The 22,040-nt window shown below is 43.5% G+C and overlaps 1 protein-coding gene across 8 annotated transcripts in view; it reads right to left on the reverse strand.

Moving 5' to 3' along the window:
* Nucleotides 1-897: 897 nt before the first annotated feature.
* The window catches only part of BTRC (beta-transducin repeat containing E3 ubiquitin protein ligase), a 124,552-nt gene continuing 103,409 nt past the window's right edge, over nt 898-22,040 (reverse strand). For 6 of the 8 annotated variants that reach the window (XM_072869246.1, XM_072869245.1, XM_072869241.1 and 3 more), the window contains 10 exons: nt 21,572-21,668; nt 20,552-20,689; nt 19,956-20,074; nt 17,336-17,585; nt 17,003-17,053; nt 16,526-16,644; nt 12,148-12,258; nt 11,461-11,539; nt 7,882-8,075; nt 898-6,857 (listed from right to left, as the gene is read on the reverse strand). In XM_072869246.1, coding sequence (XP_072725347.1) covers nt 7,914-8,075; nt 11,461-11,539; nt 12,148-12,258; nt 16,526-16,644; nt 17,003-17,053; nt 17,336-17,585; nt 19,956-20,074; nt 20,552-20,689; nt 21,572-21,668 — 1,126 coding nt within the window. In that variant the 3' untranslated portion in view covers nt 898-6,857; nt 7,882-7,913. The remainder of the gene's footprint in view (nt 6,858-7,881; nt 8,076-11,460; nt 11,540-12,147; nt 12,259-16,525; nt 16,645-17,002; nt 17,054-17,335; nt 17,586-19,955; nt 20,075-20,551; nt 20,690-21,571; nt 21,669-22,040) is intronic. The other 2 variants (XM_072869244.1, XM_072869240.1) reach the window with 1 other exon arrangement.

Raw genomic sequence — 22,040 nt, forward strand, 5'->3', positions numbered from 1 at the left:
GAATCCTGCTCCCAGCGCTTCAGAAAAGCAGGAGCCTTCGCAATCTCCAGTCCCCCGCTGGCTCCCAAGAATGGAGCCAGCAGGGAAAGAGACGGCGGGAGTGCGGGGTTTGTTTGTTTTCTGACCACCCCAGGAGTCAGGATCTTAAAACTGCGGTGGCCTTTGTTTTAAAAGGGGCTGTTAAGTAAAACGGAAAGATCCAAGGAGCGTTTTTAAGAGAAAGGTATTCTGAGGGCAAGGGTGCTTGCGTTAAATTTTGGGCGAGCCGTAAGCATGACAGCATCCCCAGCCATGGAGCTGCGTGGCGGTGCTGCGATATGTCAATTACTCACTCATTATTGAACAGCAGGATTCTGATTAGCTTATAAAACAAATTTGTGCTTCTCCTACCAGGATCTTGCAACAGTACCCAGAAAAACACAAAGTCTTTATAGCTTCTCCCCCCCACTTTTTAAATGGGCAGGATGGCTCCAGCTCTTCTGTGTCAGTCACATCCATTCTCTGGCTTACGGGGCGGACTCATTTGCCCCAGCCAGAGGCCATCAGCTATGAATGGAGAGTTTGTTAATTAAAAAGTATGCTGTGGTTTTAGGAATAAGTGTTTTTTCCGACTGCCAGAGCAGTCTTTTATGCTGCATTCATCAATGAGTGGCAGCTCTGAGGTGGGACTGGCTACTGCAGACTCCGTGGGTCCTGTGAAGCTGCATCTACCCAGGCCTTGGGGCAAAGCTGTCCACCTTACGGCCGCAGCACTTCCAGGTGTTCACGCTGCAAATGTTGTGTACAGTGCACGTGTAGCAGAAGTGTGACTCACATACACGGGGCTCGAGGAAGATACAGGCTTGATATTTTGACAGTGTCCTTCACCCCAGAAGGAAAACAGGAGAGATTCACAGCTTAATCTTTGTATTTGTATTTAAGTTATTTTCTGAACAGTTAAAAAAAACAAACCACACTGTTACCATGATCCTAGCTCAAGTGAACATTAGTACATTAACTACACATCACCGTAACATAATCACAAAATTCAAAGCACTCATTACTTAAGAATCCAGATAACAAATATAGCAGAGTAACAAACAGAAAACTCTGGAGAAACCATGTTCTTTCTCACCTCTCCCACTTCCACACCCACCTCAGCCTGAGCAGGCAGGAGTGATGCAGCATAGGCTGGCCTGGCAGGCATGCAGCTCTCCTAAACGTAGTGATGTAAAATGACTGGGAGAAATGGGATCTGTTACGCTTTGCTGAGGTCCACATTATTTTTCTGCCATGCTAAAACTGTGGCAAGGCTGAGCCCTGCAATGCCTTGCATGATAAAGACAAAGTAGCTGAAAGCAAAGTTTTACGCTCAAAAGCAGCTCCAGATTTTCACAGTGACTTGCCAAAAAACTCTCACAGTTAGCACCTTGTAAAAGCCACTGCAAATAGCCTGGGACAGGCTGGCCTGCCTTCCTCCTGCACCCAGAGCTTTGCTCAGATGTAAACCAGTGCTTGAGTGCCAGCAGATTAAAACACTGTGCCTGTAAAGGCAACAAATTGTTATTCATCATACAGGTACGAGCAGAGCTGCTCTGTGATGAAGACTGGTATTTCAGGCTGATTTTCTGGCCACAGCTGCACTTGGCTCCTGCTTGAGCAGAAATCAGGGTATCTTTTAGGGTGATAGGCTATTAAAAAAAGGGACCTATTTAGGAGTTGTCTACAATATCTAAAGGGCTTGTTGAACATCCATGTACATCAGCACCCCTCTGATTTTGAGAATATCAGCTTAACATCACTGAGGATTAACCAGTGTTACCAACTCCCATGGGATATTCGCTGGACAACAAATATGGAAGCCCAGCAGTACTGCGAACAAGCACAAAGTCACGGGAAGAGTTTTCTGACAAGACAAAGGACGATTTATTCTGGCAGCGTGCCAAGGTCCACCCTGGGAGAGCCGCTTTCGGAATCTGCCAGTAGTTTGGCTACACCTCATTTAAAAAAAAATGGGGTGAGGGGGGAAGGAGGGGAAGCCAAATGCTCAGCCTCAGCAGGCAGCTGTTCCTCTCAGCCCACTGCTGGGGTTGTGGAGAGGGAACGCACCCAAGGGCCTGCTGCTTCTGTTAGTCTCTGAATTAAAAGTGGGGACAGAAAGACTGTGCCTCCCTCACGGAAATCAATCCCGTAGGGATTTGCCGGCAAGAGGATGGAGGGATTTCATATGGAGACCTCCTCTGGGGACAGCTGGGTCGCTTGCTGTTCCCCCCTCCTTCTGGGAAGCTGCTGCTTATTGCTTGGGGGGGAGCAACAGTAGGGCAAGGCTCAGCATGTCAGATGCATCATGCATGCCACTTGGAGACCCTGGCAAAGTTCATTCTCCTCTTGGCAAGTGTAGCTCAGACCATTCCTTTCTCCTTATGCTCCCAGCTCAACCTAGAGGGGGCATCAACTGACAAGTTCAACAGTTGTAGGCCTTACTTGATTACCTCCTGATGACTTTTTATGTCCTCACAGAAAACCTCTATTCTTCTGAGTCAACTACACAAGCTAAGAGATCTATTTTCAGCATTGTCCCCACTTCTGTAGAGATCCATCTCCATCCCTGCACCTCCTCCTAACTTTCAGTCACTTGGGTTGTCTCCTCCTTTTCCTCCCACAATTAAGAGCAAGCCTGCAGTAGGAAGGCTGGCTGCTCCTTCTCATCCGCTTCTCTAGCTAGGAAGAGCTGCTAGTATTTGTGATTTATCAAACACAAATATTCCCCCCCCAGGTGAATTTAGGATTCATCAGCCACAAAAGACAGATCTAAAATGGTGTTAAAGGAAGCTAATAAAGTTAGGCAAAGAGCCCAACCTGGAAATGTGCTTCCCATCGGAGCCAGGATGCCAAAAAACTCAGAACCAAGCCTGGAGCTCTGCTCAGACTGAGAAAGGAACATGTGCAGGGGCAGGAAGCACATACCCGGGAGTGGAGAAATGCACATGATACTCTCCAGCTTTTTCACTGTTCAAAAAAAATTAAGGAAAAAAAAAAAAGGATCCTTTGGAGCAGGAGCAGGTGGCGGGTAGGTAGAGCATGGTGGTCCAAGTCAGCTTCCAGTTTAGAAACAAGCATAAAGCATTTCAATGTTTCTGATGATCACAGACTTCTCAACTTGTCACCTGAATCCTTCCGTTCCAACAGCGGATGTGTCTGTCCCTGAATGTTAACAGGGAGCAGAGGGAGCTGCTCCAGAGGAGACAGACGCAGAATTTTTCTTGCTGCAAATTCCTTCATGCCATTTTCTATTTGCATATTTTAAAGCAAGCTGTATTCCTCTGAGGATGAGAAATTTTTGCAGCAAAACTGTGCCCTATTGCAAAGGAGTCACAAGCAGGAGACGGTGTGGCCATAACGGATTGTCCTGCTCTGAATGTCCCACACCTCCAGTACTTTCCATCCCATAGTCCAAAGGGGAAGGCTAGTGTGAGCTTCCTACTTGTGGGAGAAGTGCCGATCTCTATGCAGCAGAGGTATTTAATTTCATTTCAAAGCGATGTGCAACACTTAAAGCCCACAGACACTTCCAGCCCTTTTTTATCTCCTTTCAGCAGGCACGTTCTAGTTCTTTTCATGATAAACTCTGCAAATACTCCAACCTGGCTGAGGGATTACCCATCCAGTTCATGCTGAAACCTCTCTCTCACATGCACTCTTGCACACTCACACACACACGCACACATATCCTAAGGGGGGGAAGTTTGAAAAAGCCACTTTCTTCTGACATTGGGAGATCTACTTACCAGATTGCTCCTCCCTGGGTGCACGATAAACACCACCAAATGCCAGGCTGCGGCAGTTTCAAGTTCAAGTTAGATCAGTTAACTTCAGTTTCCTTCTTAGCTATCAGAAAATCTGTACAACTCAGGGAGTGGGGTAGGAATCCTCGCCCTTCTGCGGTTCTGTATGAAGTACCCAGACACAAGTCCCTTCTTGAGGGTAAGACATCGTTCTTACTGTGTGCCAAAAATGGATTTCAGCTGTTGCTCACTAACTGTACCTTAAACAGCTCTATACAGCAGAGTTCAAACTATGGTACCACTTGAAGACCCAACAGTGCTTAGAAGTTACAGAATAGCAGCATGGAGCAGCAGGGCTATGACAACCAAGGACAATCTGCAATGGTGTTCTCTGTGTTTTGGCCAGCCAGTCTTCTGGTTCTCCCAAATTCTCTCAACTAGCAAAATAAAATGCATCCTTGCAGGTATTGCCCACGAAGATGCAATTAAAATATTAGGAAGTCCTGCAGCCTTCAGAGGCTGGAGTAACAGATGATTGTTTTCTACAATAACCTAAATGTAAAAGACAGAGGATGACCAAACTGAGGAAAATAACTATTCAATCTGCAGCCAAGGTCATATAAACCCCTGCTGATATGCAACCATGCTGCAGACCTTGTAACAACTGAACTTAGAGGAACAGTGTTCAAATAAGAATAAGACTCAGAACTTCAACTCAGCAAAGTTTGGGATGTGAACTTTGATCCTCTCTGCTCCCTTGCCACTTTGGCTTTGGGACTGCAGTATGCCTGATACATAGAGCTGCCTGAAATCCAAAACAGCCTTCCTAGACTTAAAAGTAGTGCCAAAGTTAGTTGTGGACGAACTTACCATTGTGACTCAGAACTTTTATGACCCTGCAGAGGTAAGTCACACTGTGAGTGTTACCTGAACAAGGTCGAGTTGTTAACCTGTTTGACTCTTTTACAGTAATAGTTCAAACAGAAAACAGGAGTGTCACCCCAAGCTCTGAGACACTCTTTAGAAAGAACTGATGTAGTCTCTAGGCTCAATGAAAATACAGGGAGCTGAGTGCTGAACACTGCTGCCCATGTGCTTCAGGAACTGCACTAGGTACTCCCCAAGCACCAGCTTTCCCTTCCTCCATAACTCCATCGCCTTCTTGTCTGTCTTAGCTGTCACCAAAATGATTTAAGCCCTCTGGACTGCTCTTTGGGGACTCTTGGCCCAGCTCCTTGCAAAATTTCATTGGTGGAAAAAGCACATCCCAAGCAATTAGAAACAATGCAACTGCTTCCCCAGCAAAGTGAAGTTGATGAGAATAGCTTAAAAAAATTTCCCATCTGCCAAGTTCCAAGTTTAGAGGGTTTTAACAAAGCCTGTTTAAAACCCCTCCAGCCCAGAGATGAAGGGCCCCAATTTCCTGCTGTGGGATTGGAGCACCTCCCCACTAAGGCAGTGGGGGTTATTCAAGACCTACAGTGGAAGATCTGGGCCCAAACCTGGAATGGCCAGGGACTGCTTTTCACAGTCTTTCCTGGTCCAAATGCAGGCCTGCTGCAATTCCTTCCAGCTCTGTAAAAAAAGCTGTTTTCCCCCAGACCTCTCTGTCTAGTTCAGAGACATGCAGAATTGTTTCTCATGTCCCTCCTCTTCAGGGCTATTTTTATCTTCTAAACAATGCCAATTTGCAAAAGCCTCAGCTAGAAAGCAAAGACCCAGCTCAGCTATCAGCAAAGGGACTAATCAGCCTGTGTCCCTAAACTGCAATGCAGCATGCACGTAGGTTAGAGAAGCACACCAAAAGCTCTCCCTCCGTAGGCTTTCTAGCAAGGCCAGCCCCAGAAATGCTGCAGAACTGGCCTGGAGCCACTGCTAACTGTACTGACTGTACTCATGGCCATACTCATTTTACCCATCTGCCATCACCAGGGGACCGTGCCCCACTGGTGCTCATGTGAGCAAAATCTTATTGTCATGGCCAGAGTGCTTGTGTAGTGTCTCCACTCTAGGGTGGCTCGATCTTGATTGCTCCACAAGGTTTTTAGCAGTTCCCTCTTCCAGCACCCAGCTACAGCCTCTCTGAGGGGAGAAGGAATGGAAAGAAAGGAGCAACGTCCATCTTTCCTCCTCACCCCAGCCTCAAACGTCCTCCAGTTTACAGAATGATTCATACGCAATCAGCAACACACTGTCTTCAGGGAGAACAGCAGGAGGAAGATGGTACAGACAATCTCTTTGCTAGTGAAATACTGACCTGGGCCAACATTTCACCCGGGGCGGGGGTGGATGGGATCTCAGCCCCAGTCCATCATCCTTGGGACTTTGGCAGAAGAGAGTTTAACTTTTCATTGACTAGCATTCCCCAGCCAAGCAGATGTTAAGGGAGACTACAATACACATCCAGCTTCCAAAGGGTTAGCAGAGCAGGCAGGAGAGGAAAGAGATGGATTTGGCTCATAATAGTCAAATTTCAAGGGTCCTCTCTCCACAAAAAATAGGTCTGCAGTCAGAACAGCCAAAAGCCGCAGGGAAGTTGCGGGGGGGTGGGGGCTGGTCTGGCTGTTATAAGTGTTTCTGTTGCTCTTCAGAGCTGAATGCTTTTTCAAAGGCCTAGCAATGGCTATTGATTTCAGTTTGAGCATAGCAGCCTCCTTCCCACTCACCCTCCCACCCACCCTCAAGTGACTCTCTCAGCAGGGTGCATTGTGCCTATAAGTCTTCTGCTTAACAGCAAAGCAACACATTCTGGCAACATCTTAAATATATTCATAGGACATCTGTGACTGGGTTTGGAGGGGAACCAAACAGGGAAAAGGGAAGAGGAGTGAACAGGAAGAGGGGGACAAGGGAGGAAAGGGATGGGAAGGTTTAAAAATGTTAACTGTTCATGAAAGATAAAAGTCATCTTCTGATATAGCAGCACTTTAGCAGTCAGCCGCGCTGAGTAGACCCTGTCTGAGATCAACCGCATGCCAACTTTGTTCCAGAAACAAGTCTGAGAGCCTCTCTCTTCAGCAAGTATTGGTTACGTGGATAGTTCTTTTGTCCTGGCATTGGCAGATAATTTAAATACTGCAGCTTAAATGAGTCCTGGGAACAAAAAACAGAACAAACCAAACAAACCCCATTCGTACTAAACCTTTTAATGATTTAAAAGAACACCCGATTGACCAGAGTGTTTGAGAAAATCAAGATGGCTGATCTGACAGCTCCAGAGCATCACTGTATATTTACCAATCAAACAGGATACAGGATGTGCCCCATGATAGAGCATTTTCATGGGAAAATTTCACTGTGGACACCCCGCTGAAGAAGTCTGTCAGCTCTTCTGCAATTTTTCTCAAGCTACTAACAGTAATGGTGCATGTATCCACCAAAGTGGGCAATCATGCTATCCCACTCCACTCACATACATCAAATCCACTCTACAACTGACCCAAATATACAAAACATTATGTCTTCCCCACATTGTGTTGGCCAAGACAAAAGGGTAAGGTGATGAGCAAACCAGCCAGGCTCTGACATGAACAATTTAACACCCATGCTGTGCTAGACAGAACAAGGGCTAGGCCCCGTCAGTAAATGATTTTGCACATTGATGCATCTCGATTTAATTTGCCTGGGCTTGTGCCTCAGTGTCTCCTCCCCTAGCCAAACTGTTCTCTTGAATCAGCTTGCTGCAGAGTGAGAAGAATGGTCACCACTTCAGAGGGAGGGAATAAAGCTGACGCTTGGCAAAACCCTCCTGCCTGGTGACAACTGCCCAGGGTCAGGCCATCTGCATCCCCTTGTTAGACAGCAGCTGCTCTACTCGCTCTGCAGAAACCCTCTTCCTTCTGGACAGCAGTTATAGCTGATTTAATTATTGATGATGATGGACAGAGGAGGAGGCATTCTTCAGGGGAACTCACAGGCACCACATGCCACAAATCCTAAAATAAAGTCCCTATTCTAAGGTATCAAAACCATTCCTGTCCTTTTACAGGACACTGTAATTACTGTCCAACCAAGATGAAAAATACTGATAGACCCAGCTACTTATTCAAGCAGCATGCTCGCACTACATCCAGTGTCACCTCTGAGCCACTTTTTAATTTTTTTAGTATTTTTTTACCTGTGCGAGTGTGAGGTACAGTGTAGTGTTATTTATCTTGAGATGTAGGTGTATGTTCTGGACGGGGAACGAGTGGATTCTGCTTGGGCAGCTGGGTCATTCAGAAAATCCCAGATGAGGATGGTGTCATCATGTGAGCTGCTGACAATCTGGAACTCGTCAAACTGAAGTCGAAAGACTCTTCCAGAATGCTCCTAAATGCAAGCGGGAAAAAACAGCATGTTACTTCACAAACTTGCTGGCACCTGAGATGGAGCAGGGAAGATGAACCTGGGCTTGCATTCTAGTGTTACATTCACTTCTCAGTAAAACCCACAGGACACACTGTGCATCACCATCACATAGTGTAAATTAAGCCCTCTTTCAGTGAAAAGGGTTTGCCATATCTGAGTACTTGACTTGCAGGAAGTTTACATTACAGTTACCCTGTGACTCCTTAAAACCCAATATTGGGCACGCATTGTGCAGAACAAACCAAGCTCCTTCCACCACACAATTCAGTCTGGCAAGGCTGATAGGAGCACTGTCTTCCTTGTTCCATGGTGAAACTCTTTCCCGAAATCACAGCATTCCCAGATGCAGTAGGTTACAGGGGGAGAGACGAGAACTTTGCATTCAAGACTTGGCACCATTGCCGCTGCTGAAGAGGAAAGAGCTTAATACTGGAGGACACTAAGGAGCCTGTTGTAAAGTCCAGTGACACCGTAATAATTCCTCTTAAGCAGTTCTAAAAATATGAACTAGAAAGGGCATTCTTTATCGGCAATTTGCATTCTGCTCTGAGGCTGAGTGGAAATGGCATGATGATTTGGCAAGAGTTCAGACTGTAATTAACAGGAGGTAACGGCAAGATCCTGGATATCACAGAGCAAATCCACTATGCTTTCCCTTTTGTGTTGCCTATTTTTTCTTGGTGCTTACACTGCTGCAAGAGTAAGCAGTGGCCTCCTCGGTCAGAAGGGAACAGAAACGATGCAAGTAGAGTGAGCCCTCTCTCTTCTATTAATGCATATTTCACTTTAGTGCTCACATGTTGTAAGGGGCCTAGGGTCAGGAAAAAAAACATGCTTTAAAATATTTTAGTACTGAAAATACAGGTTTCTCAAATATTTAGACAAAAAGGAATTGTTAGCTACTAAATGGGAAGCCTCTGTCTTATGTCAGGACTACGAAAATATATCTCCATTTGCAAAGCACAACAGCTGCTTTAAAGTGAAACTTTACATTTTAAAATCAAAATTAACTGAAAATACACACACACACACAAAAGTCAAATTCTATTTTTAAGATAGATTTTAAAAAAGGTCCAGTCATTGGAACCTTTCTGACCTTCTAACCATAACTGAAATTTGTCTTAAAAACACCTTATGGGTTTCTATCTTCCCACCCATTCCAAAGAGAAACTTTTTTCCAAAGTCTGTGTTGTAGCAGTGAAGTAAGTGAAGTTCTTGCTAAAAAATATCACTACGGCAGTCAGATTCACTGAGGGACTGCTCACAGAGATGCCGAGAGAGAGAGAGGTAATTCCAAAGCCTGTTTCCAAAACTCCCTTTTTTCTCCCAGTCACTGTAGGCTAAGTAAGGTTGCCCTAGAAGTTCCACACAGCACCTGCCCTTTGCTGTTGCAGTGGCAATAAGCAGACTGTAGACCCTAAGCTGAGGCCACAAGGACTTGAACCTCCTAAGGAAAGCTGAACTGTGTGCTTATTCTGTGCCTGGAAAGCTTCTGTCAAATTCATGTGGCCGCTGTTCCAGCTAACGGAAGACAAAACTGGAAGGGACCTGGCATGCAGCGAGCATTTGTTATCTGTGCACTTTCCTCCTACTGTTTGAAAATTGAACACGAGCAGCAGGAGACTCACGATGTTCATTGTGCAGCCAGGTTTAATTTTGGAGGCCGAGGGAAGAGGAAAAAAAAAAAAACAAACCATGGGTAAGCGGGTATAAGGACGCCCTGTTGACATAAACATGAAAAGTCCTAAAAGCACCACAACAGCCTCCTCTGCCCCCCCTCTTCTGGCCCCCTCCATCGCTATCAAATGGGGATTTATGAGTATCCATGTGTTGAGATTCCTACAGTGTTTCCATCCCAACGCTTCTGATTTATAATATAATTAGCGGGGGCACTTTGGCTGTCCACTGCTGGAAAATGCAGAGGAAATCACACCAGTTAAATTAAGTCTACAGGTTACTAGGCACACATTTGTCTCAGGCTGGAGCAGGAACACTGTTAATACCAAGCTGAAGTCTTAGACTCTCAGGATATGTGCTCACGGGCACAGAGTTGTTCCACAGTTTGCAACTGGGTGGCCGATGACAAAGGGTTTTTCTGGATTTCAGCCATGAAACTATTTGCAGTTCTATTTGGCTAACAAGAAGGTTTTTCAACATAGTACCTGCAGGCATCCAAGGCTCTCACAGACTCTTGCGCTGCAGCTTATGGTCCAAATACATGATTGGAAAAGAGTTAGCATGGCTTAATGATCTACTGTCTGTCAGCTGAGTCACAGTAACCCTCACAGCCTGCACTAAATGTGAAGTAGAATACTTTAGCAAAATCTACAAGCAACAGTAGCAATTCAGGTGGTCGATGAGTGTGCAGAAGGTCAGCTAGCACAGCTCAGCTGGTGAGAGGCAACCACACTTGTAGAAAATCAGACAGCCTCAGTATGATCTTGGTTTAGAGCACAGACTACAGTCACATGCCACAGCAGGAAAAGGTCTAACGTATACCAACCCAAACACTGCCCAAACACTTCTTAGCTAAAAAATAAATACATTCAGTACTTCTTTTTCAATGAGAATTTGGTACTGGATTGAAATCTTCCTTTATCTCCAGCAACAGTGCAAGTTTTGGGGGGTGAATGTGATGGAGGAATGCTTATAGGAACCATCCCATGGCCTTGGCTATACTGGCATTTTTCTCACAACCTTCCCACATTATTCCAAGACCAGTGCAGAGCCACTGTTAAGCATGACTGTGAAGGTTGTTAACACTCACACAATGGTATTTTAACCACACCATCATCAGACCTGCACTAACTATCAATGGACAGCATGAGAGCAGTAGTTGCTATTTAAGGATGAGTCAATTTCACTGTCTGTTTCAGTCCTTAGCCCCTCTGTCCTTAAACACCCAAAAGCCAGTTAAAAGCAATCCCAAGGTTGCCTTTGCTCTTGTTGCTCAAATTTGGAATGTACTACTTTTCTTTAAGAAATTCCATGTCAGCAATTCTGACAACATACTACTACATCATTAGGTACACACAGGTTGAAGTAAACCCACTGGCACATGGATTCCAAGAAGGACAAGTCTCAAAAATGGATTTAGTGGTTAACTTCTCATCAAAGAACAAAACTGTTAAAAAGTGAATGAAACCTCCACAGGTTCTAATTTTTAATGCTTTATAGCTTGCAACATTACAGAAAACAGTAGGACACCCAAAGAAGCCAGACCCCTATAAATGATTTCTAGATCCTGCAGACTGAGGCTAAACCGACTTGAGTTTTCATGGCTAAAGATAGTCCTGATCAAGCACACTTTTCTGTCCCCTCCACCACCCCTACCAAAAGCTCTTACCACAAGGGTTCGCAAGCAGAGGGTCCCTGCTGGAGCACGGGGATCCAAAGCAGCCACAAGATCCCATACTTTAATTTTCCTAGTAGTTAAAAAATAGACAAACACCATGGCTCTGTTAAAGAGAAAAGAGCAAGTGCTCACAGAAAAAAATTAACTGTTAGTACAGCCTAGCTAATACACCAGTTCAAGGAAAATTACAGCAATCCTCCTGCTCTTGAGATCTGGTTCTTGCATTTCCCCTTTGTAAAGCTTATAGAGCTTAATGGGAGAAAAAAAATATACTGTCAACAAAGTAAAACACCTAAAAAGCAGGTGGCAATAACTAACAGAAACATGTGGGAATGCAGACACCTAGTCTGTAATGGCAAATGGTCCAGAAGACATAACCACAGATGGGAAAGGTTGTTTTTACCAGTGGTTCAGCTAGAAGAGGTTTCAGGTTGAGTCAGTCAGGTATTCTTACAAGCTAAAGAACTGGACCACACACATCAAATCACACTGACTTATTTAAAAATATGAAAAAAAGGTACACTTTGTAGCATGGTCCTGATTCACTGGCCATGAAGAGGTCCTCTTGGTATGACAGACAAGGAGTCTAATATTTATAATGAAGATACAGCAAAGTGAGATGTGGGACACTGAGACAGACAGGAAGATGCAAGGTATTGACTGCACTGATAGACTTACCCATCATACGCCCCACTGACTATCCTCTTGTTATCAAAGCGTATGCATCTCACCAACTCTTCATGGCCTTCCAGTACTCGTAAACATGCCCCACACTCGATATCCCACAGCCTGGAAGAGAGTAGGAAGAAGCACTAGGAATTTTTGAGTATCTGATCATTGCAACGAAACATTTGGTCTTTGCTTGTAGTTAATGGAAACTTGGAAATAAAGATTATGATGAAACAACAAAGAAGAAACAAACTACATTCATCACTCCTTTTCCTGCTGTTAAGCAGATGCATGCTTTTCAACGTGAGCCTGTTATGTTATGGTATCACACGGGAAATGAGTCAGAGATCCAAAAATTTTAAGACCAGTTGTGTCTAGTCTCCACAGCTCTAGTAACACAGGATATCTCCCAGTTATCTTCATAGTGAGCCTCATAACTTTATTTTACTGAAGTTGATTCTTCATAAAAGTATCCTGCCTTGATTTTAAGACATTAAGGAAGGGAGACTTCCCAATCCCCTTGGCAGCTTCTTCCAATTGGTAAGATAACCTTCACAGGGCACGTACCCCTTTCTGTATCCCTACATGCCTATTTCTGATTCGGAGACTACCATCAGACAAATTAAGACATCGATACAGTGGTGAAAGGTACAAGAATTAACAAGCGCTTTTCATCTGTCATTTCTCCCACTGAAGGTATGTTTACTCTGTAATCTAGGCACCTTATGCATAAGCTAAAATGGACACTCTAGGTTTATTATTTTGTAATGCATTTTCTTCTTGCTCTCAAATAATTCCTGTGGCTCTCTGCTAACTGCTTCTAATAATCCAATATTTTAAAAAAGTTCTGGCACCAAAACCAGTATAAAGTATCCCAGTAAGAGACCCAGCAATGCGTTATTCTCTCAGCTGTAAATATCCCAGAGTTTTGGTCTTTGTGAAGGAGAATAAATTAAAATACATTAATTTTTACATTTACACACTACCTTGAAAAATACTTAAGAAACGCTTGAAACAGTTGTGAAGTAAGTCTATTTGCTCTCCATACTTTTGTCAGCTCTTTGACATGACTCCCAATTACCATGGATAAAGAAAGATTATTTGCCTACAAGAACTGAAATTCTTTGACATGTATTGTCTGGAGGTGTTCCACCTCTGGCTGAGACATGCTCTGCTCATACAGGAATCTTTTAATAGCAGTATCTGCTGCAGCTCCCTGACACACAGCTGAAAGAAAAAAGTCACAAATGTTCTTAAATGCTCATTCAATCAGCGTTCAGACTGACATGAACTTCACAGTAGTGAGAAATATGGGTGGTTCGTGGAATTTCTCTGGGTGACACATCTCGAAGCAGCACAGCTGCTGAGGGGTCAGGTCACCCTTCCTTGAGAGACAGACAAAGAAAGAGATAAACTGTCCCCACATATTTTACTCCAGAGGTCCCCCAGGGAATAATCCAGATCCAGTGGATCTGTGCCCAAGGTTGGTGGATAATGATTGCAGCTGTCCTGCCATAACAAGCTGCTCTCACTTTGGATAACAGAGAAACGAACAGAACTCTTTTGTCACTGTAGAACTGGGAAAGGATTTGTCTATGCACACATTTGAGGCCAATGAGGAGCACAAGGTGATTCTTCGATCCGTGAAATCGATCTTTCAGGAATCTGTGAAGATCCCAATAGTTTTCACATGAGTACCAACAGACCAGTCAAGGTCAGAGCAAGCAACTCCATGGCAAAGGTCAGCCAAAGGCACTCTGGCTGGTCAGAGAGCATTAAGTCTCTCAAGGTCTGTAAACAGGACGGACAATGCCAGAAATGAACTGGTGCAGAAAGGTTTGAAGAGCAATCTTGTGCCAGGAACTTTCATGCCATGTGTTTCCATTCCTTGCCATCAATCCTGAGACTGACAGCAACTCTGGGAGGCTGTATCACACTAATTCAGGCCTGTATTTTCAGGTCCCAGTTTGAGGTTTTACCTGGATCTGAATGGGATTACAAGAGATGATCATGTCCCTAGCTATGTGGTGAATGGGCCTTCTTGTACAAAAAAGATAACTGCTATGTAAGAGCAGAATCTCCTAGCAGAATTGGTGCCAAGGGTACCTCCCAGATTTGACAACCTTCTCAAATTTCTACTTCTTTAAATAGTCAAAGGACCAAATAGTAAGAGAACTACTCTTAAGGCTTGAGAACTAACTAAAATAATTCACTACAAAGTGTACACAGTCAAAATCACTACCACTCTTCCTTCCTATAGCTTTGGGAGAACTTCTGGAAATAGAGGGAGGTCTGCAATTTTCTCAGCCTTTAATTCACTTGAAGTCCTGGCAGAGCTGGAAATTGTACAGAAGGCAGGTGAGCCTGAATCCCCCATCTCCTAGAGAGAATGTTGTTGTCTAAACAGTCCAGTATCAGATCCCCATGTGTGCATACAGTGGAAGTTGAATACACACATGCAAATCAACCACTCGTTTAAAAATTAACCCAAGATGATGTAGTCTGATTCTATTTTCTTGCTCCACATGATCTTTTTTTTTTTTCTATACCATGCTTGTCTGTAGCAATTAAGAACTTTGGCCCTAGAGGCTAAGATACTGAAGTGATTGGATTAAACTTGATGGGCCGGTTTCTAACAGATGGAAATCAGCACAATGACAGCAATGCCTATGTTGCTGTAGCCTCTTACACTGGTGAAATTTCTAGCCTAAACCAAAACCTAAATCATTTTTATACATGGAATCTCCCTACAGAAGAAAGATACTGATTTCTCAGCTACTTCAGATGTCCTTACATTTGCAGTTGCAAAACTAAAAATCACAGAGTCACCTTTTGGAAAAAAGTTTCCCTGCAACTGAGGAATGACGAACTTCAAATTCTGTATCAGGAGGCAGCCTCTACTAAAGGCCAACACACAACATCTGGCATTTTACAGTGGATTAAAATCAAACATACAAAGCACCAAGCCACCCACAAAGATGACTTAGTAACCTGCCCTTTCTTAATCACCCTTCCACTGACTTGTGCCCTCTGCTAATAGCTGGGAGAAAACGATGTGACCAGGTAAGTCTTGTGCCTTGCCCACACAGCTGCCAAACTTGACATCCATTAAGATTCACTGCCAACATTCCTGAAATTCTAGCACAATTTATCTGTCAGCCAGGGATTTTGCCCAATGTAAGCATAAAAGTAACTGTATTCCTCTTTAGTGTTATCACTATCTTGACATTTATTTTTATTAGCATTGCAAGTCATATTTTAGATCCTTCCCTAACTGCTGTAATATTTAACTATTTCTTAACTCTGATTTTGAGACCAAGTTTCATAGTACAATTGCAGAGGGTTATTTTTTTCTATTTGAAGTGCAGGAGTTCTCACCATGCATGAGTCGTGCTACTCTTACACAAAGCCTGTAATACTTTTCCCCCTGATTAAGAGACAGAAGTTCCAGCTCTCTTGGTCATACTCTCAGACAGCCCTATACTAAAATCTGGCACAATGACCTGGTGATGTCAACCAAAGGACCACCATTTTCCTACAGAATGCAAAGCAGGGAGAGGCAGCATGTTGCAAGCAAAGTCCACAGGCAAACAGTAGCATGAAGCATTCTCACTGAGGAGAAATTATTACTGACATGCAAAGTGAAGGGTTTCTGCTTACACTGTCCAGCTTTCAAGTTTTATCAGAAGGCAGACGATTACTTAAAGCAATGACAAAGACAAAAGGGAGGTTCCTCTTACTTACAACAGAGCCATCTCCCTACGTCACGTATACTACTATTCAAGCTTTCTCCATACACCCTGAGATTAGTGGGAGGATACACCTCTGCCAGCAACTGCAGGATGCACGAAGAAATCCTGGCTCATGATACCAGAAGGAGTTAAATCTCAGATTGCAACCAGGACAGCTGGAGAAGTGCAAAAGGCAGCAAACTGAACTTCATGCTCTAAACCAGCTGTTCCAAACTTAACCAGGTGCCAAGTACCACAAGAAGAGTTTGGCGAGAGCCCAGGAGGATTTCTGCAGAGGATTAAATGCCTCTTACTGCAAATCTGACCCCTTTAACTAGACACATAGCCCAATTAAAATATCACAAGAGGACATCATAGGAAGTGGTACTTGCCAGCTCTTTCATACACCAGAATTGTCAGAGCAATGCAACTTGTTGATTAGTATGGGACTCCTGAGATAGAGGATGAAAGACAACACAGTAAAAACAGGCTTCTAATATCTCTTTCCAGTGGTTCCCAATGTTCTACACCAAAGAAAGCATATTTCAAAGACGACAAGGGTACAGAGCACTTCAGTTGCCTAACCTCTGCACATCCCAGGGAATCAGAGACAACGTGCTTGCACAGAACTCTGCAACGGGGAGTGTGTCTCTCACCTGATAGTATTATCTGAAGAGCCGCTCACTACTAGCCTGTCTCTGTACTGCAGACATGCAATGCCTCGTTTGTGGCCATTTAAGGTGCGCACAAATTCGCAGGTACTAGTGTTCCATACCTGTGACAGGAAGGGGGGAGGGAACCACACAGAGACAAAATTATTAAGAGGAGACTAACAAAAGCTGTTATCTGTATGATATATAGGTGCATCCAGAATGCTCTTAATTGAAGATTCTATCATTAAGACTGGGAAGATTACCCCTCCGATGACTTGTGACTATAGTCTGCAACTGTTAGCAGCTTGGGTCACTCTACAGAGAAGATTTTGGCCACACCGTATGACAATTAGCTTCCAAAATCAGGCTTTAGCACTCTCAGGCTATGATTTAGTCTACACAGGATCTCGATTTTCCTCAGTTTTAATGCTGCAGATTGGGATCATAGCAGTTACACTTAAGTGATTCCTATCCACTCACCTTCGCTTTTGCCCCCATGCTGCCCTCTGACAACTGTTCGAATGACTGATGCTGAAACAGATTATGGAAGTGGTCAAGTCGAAAAAGAACACACACAAAAAAAGTCCTTTTTCAACTGCATCTGTACCTGGATCTGATTTGCCATACAGCTCTGTAAACAAGTTGTGCAAGCTCAACAGAGGAGGGACGAGTGGAAATGAGCAGCAGGAAGAACACTGCTTCTAAAGGAAGATCTGTGTAATTACTGCCAAGGACCATCTTCCCTGTCTGGTCACTGTTCTTGGTTATTAAATACCCCAGTGCTGCAAATAAAAAGCCTCTGAAACACCTCACCTTTATAGTTCTGTCACCTGATGCTGATACAATGTACTTGTCATCAAAGTCCACTACGTTGACAGCAGCTCGGTGCCCTACCAGCACCCTCCTCAGGGTGATGTCTGTTGGTGAAGCCATGTCCCACACAGCAATGGAACGGTCTTTGGAACATGTCACCATCATGCCGTTATTGAAGCGGAGGTGCAGTACTGCTTCACAGTGGTGAATCAGTGTATTCAGCATCTCGCCTGCATTCACATCCCACACCCTGCAATTTCAAATTTCAAACCAGAGAGAGGAGAGTTAAAAAACTGTACAGTGGATTTTCTGCAGAGCGAAAGAGGGACGAGGAGAGGTAATCGACTCTAGCAATATTTGAGAAGCAAACATCACAAATTATATCTACATCTATTAGTTCATTAAAAGATGTATCATATAAACCTGTTGATTATGCATACATTGAGACAGTCCAGCAGCCAAAAACCCTGCAATGCAGTTAACACCATAAAAATAACCCAGCCAGGAAAAAAGCGTTCTTTAATTAGGGGAATTTAGTGCTGAGGAAAGGTGTGAGATTGACGGCCTTAAAGACTGATGTTTCCTGGTTGTGTCAGCCTACCACACACTCCATTTCCAGTCAATGAGTACTTAATCATGACCTGTGGAGAAGTAAGTTCAGTGACAGGTTTAATTTTTGACCTCTCTCACAGGACTATCAACTCAAAGGATAATTTATACAGAAGCAGAAGACAAGATAATGCTTTTCAAACAAATATAAGTAATTCCCACAAGTTGCACCACGAACTGCATTTACACTGCAGTGCATCTGGTACATAGCTACATTCCAGGAATGTGCTGAATACCCAAATTAAGACAGAGCATTTATGTCAAATTTAATGTTATTGGAACCAACTGTTTCAGCTGAAAGATAAATTAAGATGAAAGTTAGACAAAGGCTTCATACAGAACTTCTAGGACTTGAAATGAAGATTTTAAGCCTTAAAAATGTTTCTTTTGGGCTATTCTGTTGGCAAACTTCTTTTATCCTCCATAAAGAGATTTCTTTTGGCAATATCACACCTGTATCCCAGATACACTATGTGAGAGCAGAAAATGGCTGTATCATCAGGAACATCAGACATTGCATAAGTTAAAACTTTCCTCTGCCAATAAGGCAAAAGCAGTAAGAAAAGGCAAGATGTGAGAAAGACTTCTAATGTCTTATTTTCTAACTTATGGAGGCTGAAGTGCATCAACTTATGGACTACAAATGAAAAAGAAAACTACATTCCAATTACAAAATGCAAAGGAGAAAAACCCACAGATTAAAGACCCGAGCCATTAACATACGAGCAGTTTGCAGACAGGGTTGCCAAACTGAACAGGAGCTGGAGACCTACTGACTTCTTTGGACAAGTACATCCCTGAGATCTCAGAAGCATTAAGAGCCCATCTGTACTGTCTATTGGATAAAGCCCCTCTTCCTGAGGAGACCCAAGGATAAAAGTGATGCATCTGATGTGCCTCTGGGGTCTGCACAAACATTTATAGATACAGTGGGAAACAAAGTATTTCTGGGCAAGTAGCCAGTCTGCAATTTGGCCCGCCTGGCCTGATACGGAAGATGACAGTGCTTGTTACAGAAATCAGCCTCTCCTTTTGCGATCTGTTTAGCACAGTGCAGTTCCCACACCGTCTCCAGGCAGGTGGTGTTGCCAAAATTCTGGATTCCTACCAATGACCGGACCCCAAAATCTAGCAGCACCACAAGACTGAATGCATCGCATGTCAGGAACTAAACTTAATGGTTTTTAGCTTAACAGTGGTAGTTTACATGCAAGCACAGTGATAACCATGAGGAGCTTGCAGCCATAGGAACACATGGGAATAGCTACAGAAAAGGCCACTGACACAGCTTTTTATTGTCTGTAACTTCACTGCATGGGCATTGTTTGTACTCTGACAAGAAGAGAATATATAACAACATGGTGAAGACAGACTTGCTCTTTCACATCCAAGTTCATATTGCAATTCACTAACTTATATGTGCCTGTATTTACATTGCAGGTCTTAGACTCTCTGGGATCCTGTAATATGTCTAGTGGACTTCACATCTGCACAATGTGCACCACAAGTGCTGACTTGAGGTGCCCAGCCTTTTGCTGGAGAGTGGAAGGAAAGCAGGGTTAGAAAGACTGAATGAAAAGAAACATCATGCTGAAATTTAATTAAAAGTCACAGGAGATCTTGTCATACATCTTTTGTTAAAATTAAGTGACAATGGATGACTAAACCTTCAAACTTGCTTTGAAAACTTCAACCAACTTTTAAAAAGTTATCCTCAGGGAGAATTTAAAACATTCTCAGGGAGTGTCAAAACATGCAAAACCTTGGTGAAATGCCAGATGGCCTTCCTAAGTCATCTTGACCTTGACTGGCCTTTGCTTAGGTTCTCATTTCTCCTTGACAGCCATTTGCATGGACATCTGATAAACAAGGACAGTACACTCCTGAAAAATATGCTGAACTACTTCGCGGAACCGATTGAACAGCACACATTTAAGAAAAGATCATTTCAGCAGCTTGCAAGGCTAAAATCTTAGAGGAACACAGAAAGCTCCAAAGCAGGAGCACACACCTGACTGTTGAGTCCGAAGATCCAGTAATGATCACTCGTTCATCGTACTGGAGGCACAGGACAGAACCCGTGTGTCCGGTGAGAATTCGCTTGCATTCCAATGTATTCTTATCCCAGATCTAAGATATCAAACGTTCAAAACCAGACAGCTCAGTAAGGTTTTCATCTTTCAGCACTTACTGGTTTGACTAGTCTGTTTTTTACTACAACACATCATCCATAATGCAGTTAGAACATCTTTAGTGGCATCTGTAGAGTCTTCTACAGGCTCTCTGGTGCAATACGTTAACATCTTTGATATTATTGGCTTTACTATAAACATTGGTTTTACCCTTCTCATCAGGGTACAGGGCACAGTAATTACATAGCCTGTAATTACTGATGGACAAAAACTCTGCTAGTGAAGTCTGTTTGTAAGAAAACAGGGTTTCTCTTGCCAGATAAGAGAGGCATACATGCTGTGCAGGTGTGAGGTGGAGGAAGGAGAAAGCTAGGTTACTAACAAGAGATTGAGTAGGTGTCACTGAAATTAGGACACTATTATTTATGGCATAGACACTGCATGCCATTAGTATGCCATTTTGGAGAATTCTCACCTTAATAGTATTGTCTCGTAGGCCACTTACTATCTTCTGATCATCATACTGTAAACAATAAACCCCTTTGCTTGTCTCGCTTCGGCAGTGGATCCTCTGTAAACTGTGCCTTCCACACCGCCAGTTTGACTCTATTGTCTTGAGGAGAGACAGGAGACAAAAGAGAAGTAAAAATAAAGCACGGAACTATCTCCCCTTTTTTTGTTTGTTTGAGAAGACAACAGATACTTTTCTTCACACTTTTTCCTGCCATCAGGCCCATACAATGACATAACTGCTTTCAGGAAGAAGTAACACACGTAATAAAACCAATTAAATGGATAAAAGCCTGCAAAATGTATTGCGGCTAAACTCGTCTCTGTTATCTGGAATGGTGAGGGAGAAATGACCTAAAAGCTTTTTTCCATCTCCAACCTTTAACCCCCTGTGACTCAACGACTAAACAACTTAAGAGAAAGTCTCAGTTGAGTTCTAGCTAAATGCTTGTACAAACTTGTCACAACAGTGCCTGAGCACCGCTTTTGCCATTAGGAAACTACCAGAACATGGCATTTTGCTCACACTAGATACAAGACAACCATGCTCAGTTGCTTCCTGTTGCCCTGGGTCTTAGGATTGCAGTCTTTAGCAATGCACTTTCTCCCTGGCTCAGTTCCTGATATCTCCCCATAACATCTTACTAGGTCTCATCTGCACTGGGTGGAGCAAAGTACTGTGGAACAAAGAAAATCAAGATGGTATGGTGCTGCTGTAAGATCTGACATGAAAGGTGTAGACACTCCATCTGCAAACAGCTCACTGAACAAACCAACTCATCCTCTGTCTAAAGGAGCAGCAAAGCCTGGGACCTTATATAACTATACCAGATCTACAAACTCTGGACAAACACAGACACATCAGATTTCATGAAATATTTCATTAGAACAAAATATTCTCAGAATTTCAGCATCATAAATAAATCAGGGAGATACAAAAAAAACCCCCAACAAAACACCACCACATCTGGAAGCTGTTTCTTACCTCTATGTCCTGTATAATTTTCGGGTAAAGTGCTCTGTAGAAGGAGTTGGGTGGTGCAGTCCCATCAGGAGGTTTATTTTTAAAGAGATATTGTCCCCTGGAAGACAAAGAACATTCCCATTGAACACAAACCATATTTCAGCATTTTGGAGAAAGGTCCTCCTTGCATTTTACAAATGGGTAACCACTGTTGAAAAGCACAGACAGATTCATATTCAAACTTAATTTACTCAGTAAGATGGGGTGGTTCCTTGTTTGTTTGCCCTGCAACATGTCAGTGTTGCATTTTGACACTGAAATACTGTCACGGTTTAACCCCAGTTAGCAACTAAGCACCATGCGGCCGCTCACTCACCCTCCCCACCACTGCCCCCAGCAGGATGGGGGAGAGACTTGGAAAAAAAAGCAAAACCTGTGTGTTGAGATAAAGACAGTTTAATAGGACAGCAGAGGAAGAAAAAAAATAGTA

Source organism: Ciconia boyciana, chromosome 8, assembly GCF_034638445.1.
Source record: "Ciconia boyciana chromosome 8, ASM3463844v1, whole genome shotgun sequence".
Taxonomy (NCBI): Eukaryota; Metazoa; Chordata; class Aves; order Ciconiiformes; family Ciconiidae; genus Ciconia; species Ciconia boyciana.